The sequence below is a fragment of the Fragaria vesca genome, linkage group LG2 (assembly GCF_000184155.1).
Source record: "Fragaria vesca subsp. vesca linkage group LG2, FraVesHawaii_1.0, whole genome shotgun sequence".
Lineage (NCBI taxonomy): Eukaryota > Viridiplantae > Streptophyta > Magnoliopsida > Rosales > Rosaceae > Fragaria > Fragaria vesca.
In genome coordinates this window covers 13481844-13493219 of record NC_020492.1, presented here as the reverse complement: position 1 = coordinate 13493219, position 11376 = coordinate 13481844, and the positions used below count along the sequence as shown (strand labels likewise).

The 11376-nt window shown below is 40.3% G+C and overlaps 1 protein-coding gene and 1 non-coding gene across 2 annotated transcripts in view; one reads left to right on the top strand and one right to left on the bottom strand.

Annotated features, from left to right (window-relative positions):
* Positions 1–125: 125 nt before the first annotated feature.
* LOC101303290 lies at positions 126–1586 on the bottom strand. Its single transcript, XR_183965.1, has 2 exons — positions 854–1586; positions 126–775 (listed from the first exon to the last, which is right to left on the bottom strand). It is a non-coding gene; the product is annotated as an uncharacterized LOC101303290 (transcript).
* A 7855-nt stretch (positions 1587–9441) lies between these two features.
* The window catches only part of LOC101305724 (probable F-actin-capping protein subunit beta-like), a 4586-nt gene continuing 2651 nt past the window's right edge, over positions 9442–11376 (top strand). Inside the window, exon 1 of the mRNA XM_004292455.1 lies at positions 9442–9940. Coding sequence (XP_004292503.1) covers positions 9442–9940 — 499 coding nt within the window. The remainder of the gene's footprint in view (positions 9941–11376) is intronic.

Below are 11376 nucleotides of genomic sequence, written 5' to 3'. Positions count from 1 at the left end.
AAAAAAAAAATCCCTAGAGATTACAAGCCAATTAATTATTAAATGAAATTAACATAACACAAATTTTGGATTTTTTTTTTTTTGTAAAGAGGTATGTGAATCCATTAGTGTGTAAAAGTTACATTGAAATAGCTCACCCATGCATTAGGAGGAACCCTAATTGGTTTAAAACCAAAATAAAACGATACAAAAGCAACCTAATACATATGCAACTAGGATCATAATTTGTATACAGGATCTTCCATCACAAACAAGAAAAATAACCGAAAACATCTCTACAGCGTAGCTGCCTAGGGTTTGGCTTCTCAGTGTCATCTGTCAATCTCCGATGACCAGGAAGGTTCCCCCCACCTTCGCTGTGATGAAAGTTCTCGTTTGGAACTGTCAAGGCATCGCCAATCGAGAAACTCGTCATGCCTTGAAACTTCTAATTCAGAAACACCAGATTCATATGGTTTTCCTCTCGGAAACTAAGTGCAACACCAGACAACATCAGTCCTTGCATAAAGCAATTGGAATGGCTCATGCCGAGTTCGATGATCGCGAGGACTTGGCCGAAGTAGCTCTTCTGTAGGACGACACTGTCCAGATTCCAGTCAGGGGTCACAACTACTTCTTTATCGATGTAGATGTGATTGAACCGGAGAACTGCGAATGGCGATTTGGGCATGCGGATACGGGACAACGACACATATCATGGAATCTACTTCTCTCTCTGTATCGAGGGCAGACGGACAAATGGGTTGTGGCTGGGGATATCAATGAGATCCTACAACTGAGTGAGAAATCGAGAGGTCGTATCAGAAATATTTATCAGATGTTAGCGTTTCGGGAAGCTTTAACGGATTGTCACCTTGATGACATGGGAGCTGCTGGAGGTTGGTTCACTTGGAATGATTCTCATACAAAAGAAAGGCTTGATAGAGGGCTGTGTACTCAAGCTTGGCTAGCGGAGTTCAATTTCTCAAGAGTCATAGCACTCCCTCCGAGTAGATCATCCTCTCCTGCTTGAGGTAAGAAAAGAGAGACTGGAAATGGACGATTGTAACCTCCCTACTGGTTTGAAGAAATTTGGTGTTCTGATCCCTCCTTTTCACAAGTAGTGGATAACTCATGGGCAGTTCCTCAAAGTGGCAGCCCTGTGGTGCAAGTTTGCTGCAAGATAAGAGATTCTGGAAGTCACTTTCTGAATTGGGACTACACTGTTTTTCAAGCCCGAAGAAAGGAATTAGAGAATGTACGATTAACTCTGCAGGAATTGCTCCAAAACCCTTTCGATCGAGCGGACTAGGTAACTCGAAATTCTTCCATAGGAAAGCCTCAAATAGAAGAAAGCGGAACAAATTGAAGGGGTTGTTTGACAGCCAAGGTACATGGCAGTCTTCCTTACCGGGTATTGAGAACGTGGTCATTATCCAATACTTTCAGGACCTCTTTGCCCAGAACGGATCGAATCGGGATGCCCAAGATCGTGTCTTACAAGTGATACAACCGCGAGTTACTAAGGAGATGAATCTGTACTCCACTGATGAAGTCAAGGTAGCTCTTTTTCAAATGCACCCGTCTAAAGCCCTCCACCCAAACCTAGCGGGTCCGTGCCGATTTCTGTCCCCGGCCACACCCACCATGTCAAAGGGCAGCTCGGTTTATTCCGATCGGTATTTTAGGATAGAGCTACCAAAAAATTGTCAAGGAAAGGGAGCAACATAGAGGAGAGAGGGATCAAAAGAGGAGAGAGGGAGATGTGCCGATGTGGGCGAGAAGAGGATAAGAGGGACCGGATAAGAGGAGAAGATTGAGAAAGAACTCAGAGAAGTGGGTTTTTTTATTTTCCTTTTAGTGGGTCTCCGTGCACACTTTACCTTGTAAAATAATATTAAAAAATTGGATGGACCACATTTATCAGTTATATGTGGATAACAAACCACCTATATTACCTATTTGCTCAAATTCTCCACAAATGAGCCCATATGTGGCCAAGGGAAATGTGGCCTTTGCTTGCATGTGTTGTGGTGTCATCTATATGTTTCTTCAAACTAACAACTCCTCGGCAGTTTCATCTACCATATCTATTCTAGTTTTTCTTACTTGGAGAGGTACATGAAAAGTATTGACTAAAAGCAAAGAGAATGATACTAATACCTAAAGTGATTCAATCTATTCAGAGAAGAGGAATAAGAATTGTGAATTTGTCAAATAGTTACATACAACATAATCATATTTATAAGAGTAAATGACCATTTACTACTAATTTAACATCCTTTTAACCCATTCCAATGAAAATCTATTCAGCAACCCAATTCCAATGAATTCTAACAAAAAGACGTCAATACCCTCATCCTAATTTAACTCTCTTTCTCCTCTTTTTTCCCGTATCATTAACTCTCTCTCTCTCTCTCTCAGAAAACTCTCTCACTCTCTTTCCTCTCTCAAACGTGAATCTGATTCCTCTCTCCGGCGAAGCACCGACGACATAAAGCACTGGCGAAGCACCGCACCGGTGACGGAGATTTGGTGCCTCCACCGCACCACACCAGATCTCCTCCGCCTGCTACGCCGCACCAAATCTCCTTCGCCTGCGACGCCGTCTAATCCTTCCTCCACTGCACCACATCTCATCTGCCTGCGACGCCGCACCAAATCAGATCTCCTTCCCTGGCGATCAAGTCCGCCTCGTTCTACCACGTACAAGACCAGCGTCAAATGGCACGAGCTTCGGACGTTTGACCTCGCTTCGTCGTGCTTCGAGAGAGCCACCGATCTGCTCTCGAAGATCGGAATCGACACAATCTCCGACGCCGGCGAGAAGAAGCTGTTTCTGGATTTGAGCATCGGGAGGTCAAAAACCACCTGGGAGGTATCGGACCGGAATCTCGTGGTGGCGCTACTAAACCGGGCCAAGAGCAGAGACGGCCGGCACGGCTGGAGCAGAGACGGCTGGGACGGCTGGAGCAGAGACGGCGAAGGGAGTGTTCTTAGGGCAACGGTGCCACGTCAGCGCATGCACAGCGGTAATGGTTTCTCACAAGGTTCTTGGGGAGAGTTGCAGTGAGGGATCAAAAGTGAGGGCTAAGGTGGTTTCAGAGCTTGTATCTGATGACAGAGTGGTGGCGGTGAAAATATTGTTTTGCAAGTTTACTAGCCTTGATAAAAGTTTACTGGGGGTAGTAAACTTTAGTTTATCGAATCTAAACTGTTCTTCCTCTGTTTTAATGTGTATTATGGTCTTGAAAATACTGTTTTGCAAGTTTACTACCCCTAATAAAAGTTTACTAGGGGTAGTAAATTTTATTTTTTCGCATCTAAGTTGATTTTTCTTCGTTTTAATGTGTACTTATAACCTTAGAGATATTATTTTGCAAGATTACTACCCCCAGTAAGATGTTTACTAGGGGTGGTAAACTTTATTTTTTTACATATATGTTGATTTTTTCTCTCCTTTAAGGTATATAATGGTCGGGAGCCCTTCTAGTGAGGACCCTTAAGTTGAGAACTTGGTGAGGAATTTTCTGCTTATCCCACATTTCGATCTTATATCTACATCTTGACAGTTCAGTTTTTAGGTATTTATGAGTAGATCATTTATTCAAATTTTCAGTTATATTGAAAATTGTTAAGACATTCATAAGTGTGATTTATCAATTATGAACTTGAATGGTTCATATTTAACAGATTTGGTTCGTCCATTAATTTGATCTAGTTTGTTATCTTAACGAACATCAATTTGGGTGAAAATTTGTAGAAATTATCTACTCATATAAACCTAAAAACTAAACAGATAAGATGTCAAAATGTGATCGAAAATTAGGTCTTTTAAACCATAAACCGAAAAGTCTTCACAAAGTCCTCAACTTAAGGGTCCTCACTAGAAGGGCTTCCTATAATGGTCATAGGAAAACTGTATTGCAAGTTTACTACCTCCAGCAGAAGTTTACTAGGGGTAGTAAACTTTATTTTTCTGCATCCAAGTTGATTTTTCACTGTTTTAAGGTGTATAATGGTCATGGAAAAACTTTATTTTAAGTTTACTACCCGCAGTAAAAGTTTACTAGGGTAGTAAACTTTATTTTTCATACTTGGGTTAAGATCACGTAAATTCTGATGGCATTTAAAAAAATCCAGTGAGATTTCCGGAAAATTCCAGCCACTGGTGACCGGATTCCGGCGGTCGGAGTTCGGAGTCTGGTGACCGGAATGCGGCCGCCGGTGACTGGCGCCGGAGCCCGGTGTGCTTCCGGCAAAGTCTTACCTCCAACTTTTTCACTTTTTCTCTTTAAGTAAAAGCTAAGGGTAAAAAAGTCTTTAAAAATATAATTTTATTATATTTTAATAAAGATTTGTGTATTTGGGTTTAAAATAAGTATCTTGTATTCAAATAGGCTAATAAAAAATATTATCATTGAAATGGGGTTTAACTTTTTCTATTTTGTGCAAATGGTCTTTTTCCCTATTTATAAAGTGGATAATAAACCGTGTGATTTATATTCTGTAGATCTTGAGAATTTAAATGAAAATTTTGTGGGCACATATTAATGTGGGAGACGAACAGAGATAAACCAAACTATGAAAAAAGATACCCAAAACCAATTATTAACTAACCTACAACAACCTCTTGCACAACAACAAAAGTCATGATAGCCCAAATGCCATCCCTCCTAGTCCTAGTGAAGAGTGCCTACAATAGATACAGCACAGAAACCACCATCAAAGCCTAACCAACTTTCAAATATTATGGGATCGATACTGCAGTTTCTGTAGATGTGATTTATTGTGTATGTTGGTACAAGTTTAATCCTCAGTACTTTTAAACACACAAATAGAAGAACAAGAAGCTGAAGCACTTCCTTCAGAACTAGCATCATGCAGTCCAAGCATAATGGTCGACCACTATTATATAGAAATTGCAAAGTGGAGGGTGCAACGTGGATAGATGCATACCAATTGTGTTGCCAAAGTTGTTCCATATGCTAACTTGGATAGATTTATCACTGTCAGAAATACCTATGACCTCAACAAACTTTGTAAGAGAAGAGGGTGGGGTGCTCTTTACAATTAACTGAACATCATCAGTAGAATTGCCAATGACAGATCCAACACTCGGTTGCACAGTCTGAATCAATGCCTGAACTGCCTTCCAACATACAACCTCAGTAGCTCTACATTGACAAAAACGGAAGGGTTTGACGTATCCATGTCCTGTAAAAACATATTCAATAATCATTTGAAAGGAATTCTGTCTAACCTATGAGACTCAAAACATGTCACATCCAGCCAACAAACAGTTATAATCATATTCTGTACACTAGTCTCTGTTTACAAAACTCAAATTCATCATAATCTAATGATACAAGAACCCGTTACAAATAAATGGTGAAGAGTAATCTCCATTTGCATAAATACACATTTCTTATACCAAAGCAAGTGATTTTGATCACTTATGGTATCAAAATCACGATAGACATCTAAGTCAAGCAAATTTTCAATAAATATTATATCCAATTAATCAAAAAAAAGTTAAATAATGAAAAATTATAAAGTATAATTAGCCAAAATTGACATGTCTCAACAAAAGCATACCTCTCACCTTTCAGACTTTAGCATCAATAAAATTCCTTCAAAATCAAGAACCAACAACAAAAGAAAACAAAATCAAAACCCACAAAAATAACGAACCCAGTGCAAGCCAAGTTAACCCCGTTACAGCCTCACACACACAGATCTAAAATCCAATTCCAAATCACAACCAAACCCAAACAACAAATTAATCAAATGATAAACCCTATTCAAGGCCGAGAAACCCAAACCCAAACAACATATCAAATGGTAAACCCCAGGGTTTTCAAGGTCAAGGGCAACAAAATCATATACTGCGTGCGCACCCACCGATTAATCAAATTAAACCAGAGACTCAAGAAATACCCAATTATTTGATTCAAGCAAACACAAATTCAAAAGCAATTTAAACCAAAGAATCAAGAAAAGACCCAATTATTTGATTCAAGCAAACACGAAGCAACAGAGAGAGCAAGAGTCTAACATACATATGTGGAATTGAGCGACAGAAATGGAATTGGGTATCCCTTTCCCTTCTCTCTCTCTCTTTCTCTCTCTATCTCTCTCTCTCTCTCTTTCTCTCGCTCTCTCTCGCTTTCTCTGCCCCCAAAAGGGTTTTAACTTTTAAAATAGGTCGGCAAGACACTCTTCTTTCTTAAGGAAACTAGGACAGCACGTGACTTAATTGGAGAATTAGAGAGCCGTTGAGATCGAGCAGCAGCTTCCTTGAAACAAACAAAAAGAGCAGCAGCTTCCTGGTAAATTACCAAGTATAACCCCACCTCCTCGCTCAGTCAAAAGTCAATTTTTGCAATCGGAGTTGGGACCCACTAATGAACTTGATCAATCAGATCAGACGTGACAATTGGACAGTCCAATTGACCGTGTTAACGGACCTTTCCTCCATTTTTTTTTTGGCTCCAATTTGGCTTTTCAAGTAAGATCGTCTGTGGCTTTTCAACAAATATAAAAATTGAAAGTCACTGGCAGAAGCAGTTGAATTAAACTTTGCCATTGTGGAGTCAACAACTGGTGCCACCAAATAAAACTTCAATCTCCACCCCCAAGCAACTCCTCTTACAATATATATATATATATATATATATATATATATAGGGAGGATCTAAAGTTGTACATCCTTGGCAAAGTCGAGACATAGAGTTGGGAAGCTTTGGGATAGCTATTGTTGTACGACATCGTGGCAGAAGGCACTGCTGCTGTGGTGTTAGAGGCGTTGGTGAGCTTGTGTGTGGTTGAAGACCATGGTTTGCAGCGGCGGTCTAGGTTGAGAATGAACTCAGTCCGGTGAGGGTTTTAGCAAGGTGAGAAATCTCTATGAATCTGCACGGTTTGATGATTGAAATGCTATTGTGTTTTGTGGTACGGTGAAGTGGTGATTAATCTTGGGTTTTGTTGTTTGCTATCGAGAACTTGGTGTTTTGAAGAATACGGGGAGGTCATGACAAAATTCCGGCAAGTGGCCGGAATCCGGCAGAATATTTCGGCCAGTTGCAGAATCCCGGGAGGGATTCCGACAAGGCAGCAGTTCCGACAGAATCCGTGAAAGTACCTTGTCGACTTTCCTTTTTGGTTTAAGTTGTAGTTTACGGTTTAGGAAAATCTGCCATATTTAGAAAGTTTCTATTTTTGGAAACTTTCCATTATGAAAACCCTTTTGGGTGACCTTAGCAAATTTTGGTGTGAAGTTGTGTAGAGAGGAAATGATGAAATTGTTGGTGTTGTTATGTTGGCATGCATGAACGTAGGAGACCATAATATAATTTTGGTAATATGAACACTGTCCATAGTAACTCTAGAATCTAGATCAGATTACTATGTGATGAATTTGGAAATAAATTGGTTGATGTGTTAAAGGCATGGAAATTAATTGTGACATCGATTTCAGGTTAAGGTTTTGTTTGGGGTCAACGCTCGAGGAGTATTCTGATTATTATATTGGGAAGTTTAAGCCAAATACTGTGAATGGACTTTTGTTTTAATTTAAAAGCATGCGATGCTTTATTTTGATGATAAATTATTCTTCTATTGGGATTTATTGTTTTTTTTTTATTAATTGAAAATTTTCATTATTTTTAAGTTAAAGTTTTAAACTTTATTAATTATTTAGTAGTAGTACGTAAACTAAGTAGTTTACTAGTATATATATATATATATATATATATATATATATTTATGAGGAGAGTATGTATATAATTGCTAGCTAGCCATACATGCCTGTCCGCTTTAATGGTGTAGCAATTAGCCTACATTATGGTGTGACGTGAGCATGAGACGCAACCGTCGTAGCCCTATATGAATTAAAACTCATATAAGGGGTATAGACACGTATATAAACACCTGTCTGTCCACCTTAATGGCGCAGTGAATAACCGTATTATGGTGTGACGTGAGCGTTAGACGCGAGCGTAGTAGCCCTATATAATTTTATTTAAATCCATAAAATTTATATACGGAGTATGGACGTGTGTAAATACATACTGATTTTTATTAGAGCTTGAGAGGCTCGATATTTTATGAGTTAAAAGTTTTATCGCTTGAGGCATACATCTCTTTTTCTTTAGAAATTAAATTTGGGAAAGCATAAAGATTTGTTTCTTTTAAACTTTATTTTTGTCCACTCACTCTAACGTTTTCAATTGCTTCTCCCCTGGGCCCTTCGGTTTTAAATGCCCAGTTTGCAAGATTGCATAATTGAGGTCGAGCGTACATGGAGTTGAGACATAATCCATAATATGGCTTCCGTTTATTTGTATATTCTGTTCTCTTTCTTTCCTATTAGAGTTACTCTGAACCTATAAATTATTGGATATAGGATTAGTTTAGATTAGTAAATAAATTAGGTGGTGTTATGAATTTGGAGAGCACGAAGACTCCAAGTGTTTAAGGTTGGATTTGGAATTTTAGAAGTATTTGCAAGTGCTTTTAGGAAGGGTTGTCCATTTTCAAAAGAGGTTATGCCGAATTTTCGGTAAATTTTCCTTGGAGGTGGACCCTGCAGGATTTACCTCGGGTTTCAGTGTGAAATTTGGGGTAGGTCCTGACAGGATGTCTCCAAGAGTTGAGGTTGGATGATTTATTATAGAAGTGTTTATCTGGACTTTTCATGTAAGAGTTGTCCATTTTCAAGGTAGATTATGCCAAATTTTCGGTAAATTTTCCTTAGAGGTGGACCCTGCAATATTTACTTCGGGTTTCAGGGTGAAATTCGGGGTGGGTCCTGACAGTTGGTATCAGAGCTTTATGTTTTCGTTTCCTGTACTCTTTATCACTATCATATTTGCCTAAGTAGTACGTAGTGTCTATAAAGTGACGGTCCGACCGTGGCTGATTCATTAGCAGTATATGTTTTGGATGCTATGTGTTGTTAGGTATGTGTGATAGTTGTGTTAAGTCTTATTTATAGACTACTAAATATCTTCTTCCTCAGGTACTATGCCTCCTAGACCCCGACCCCTTGAAGCTACCTCGACCAACGCAGACGGGGGCAATGAAGTCAGAGAAATAGTTGACTATGTTGGGAATATGCTGAGGAGTGTTTTAGACAGAGTTCAAAACCCTCAGACTATGAAGAAGAGGGATGTCAACGAGGCTGGGGCAATTGAGTTCAAGGGTGCCAAGGGACCCCTTGATGCATATACATGGGTGGATAAGATGGAGAAAGCTTTGGATGGTACTAAAATCCCAGAATACAAGAAGGTGAAGATGGCGGTAACTTTTCTGGATGATGCTGCATATCATTGGTGGGTGCTTGCCAATGGGAATATTGAGGGTGCTCGAGATATGACATGGGAGCAATTCAAGACACTTTTCTTGGGGTAGTATTTTGGCTAAGCCCACCGTAGCAGGATACAGTCGGATTTCCTGAACATGAAAAAGAGTGATGATGAGAGTGTGATAGAGTTCGAGCAGAGGTTCACTACCTTGAGTTACCATGTGCCTTACCTGATTCCTAATGAGAAGACCATGATTGAGATGTTCATTGGGGCACTTAGTGGTGTGTATGCAGGTAGGATGACCGGGGTAGTGTACCCGACTTTTCTTGATGCGGTTGGTGCAACTATGGCTATTGAGACCAAGAGAGCATATAGTGCTCGGCCCCGAGATTTCAACGGTCCTAGTCAGGGTCCATCTAAGAAGGCTGCTTCCTCATCCATTTCTAGATCTTCAGCTAGTAGTGGCCATAGTAGTGGATCGAGCTCTGGTGCTAGGAACAGAGCTAAAAGACGTTTCAAGATGTCTTCCCGGAGTCAGTTGGGTAAACAGCAGACTAGACAGTTTGGTTTGGGTGGCAGCTTCCAGGGTGGAACATCTGGTGGTCAGGCTTTTTCCTTTGGGCAGCAGCAGTCTGCGGGATGCTTTGAGTGTGGTAGTCAAGATCATTTCAAGAGAGATTATCCCTTATAGGCTCAGAGGACCGCCCCCACCCCTACTCATCCAGTCTGACAGTCTTCAGCCAGAGGCTCCAGCAGTGGTACTCATGTCAGTTCAGCAGCTAGGGGTGGCTCTCAGCAGGGTAGTGGTAAACGTGAATGTCCCATGACTCGTGCTAGACTTCATGCTATGACCCAACAGAAGGGTCGTACTTCACTAGAGGTCATCATTGGTATGTTATTAATTTTTGGTCAGCCTGCATTTATTTTAATTGATCCCAGAGCTACACATTCATTTATATCTAGTAGATTTGCTCTCCATGCCAATGTGCCATTATCGTCTCTTCCAGGTGAGTGGCATGTGTCTCTACCCTCTGGCGAGGTAATGAGAATAGATTGGGTGTTTAATGGTTGTGAAGTTTTAGTGGAGGAATTTAATTTCAAGGCCGACTTAATTCCATTAGACATTGTGGAGTTTGATGTGATCTTGGGAATTGACTTTTTAGAGGCTTATAGAGCTATAATAGATTGTTTCCGAAAAGTAGTGGTGTTTCGAAGTCCTGGAGGATCTGAGGTCGAATTTAAACCATTCATGTTTATAACAGAAAAACGCAGTTTTGGGTGCCTTAATGATAACCAAATTAGCTGAAATTTTGCAGAGATGATCTATACATTAGTATCTAAAGACTGGACGGTGGAGATGTGAAAATTCGATTGAAAAGTGAGTGTAAAGTGGAAATCCGCACCGTAAGAATAAATACGGACAGAAAATCGAATTTATGAGTGGATCATTTCTGGAAATCTTCAATATATGAGTGGATCATTTCTGAAAATTTTCATCCCAATTGGTGATCGTTAAGGCTTTGAACTAACTTAAATCAATAGAAGGTTCAAATCTGCCAGATTTGAACCGTTCATGCAAATCGCAGTTTTGAGCACCTCAACGATCACCAATTGAAATGTAACTTTCCAGAAATGATCCACTCATATATATGAAGAGATTGAACGGTTAAGATTGGAAATGGTGATCGAAAAGTTGGTGTAATCGTTAATCCCTCATATAACCCCAAAAAAGGAATCCCTTAGAGGAAGCTTGTTGTGTATATATATATATGTATATATACAAGGATTATCATGTGCGGACGTCCGTACGGGTTTTCTGTACCGATTTCCGCCGTTTTTCCACCATTCCAGCGCCGGCGACGCCGTTTCTTCTCCCCGGCGTGATCCTAGACCTCCCCCGACTGTGTTGGAATGAAGAAGAAGGCCGGAGAGATCGATCGGAGGTCTGTGCAACAATCTCACTCAGAACTTCACGACCGATCATGGTGGACCTCCGATCGTGATCTCTCCGGCCTTCTTCTTCATTCCAACACCGTCGGGGAGGTCTCGGATCACGCCGAGGAGAAGAAACGGTGTCGCCGGCGCTGGA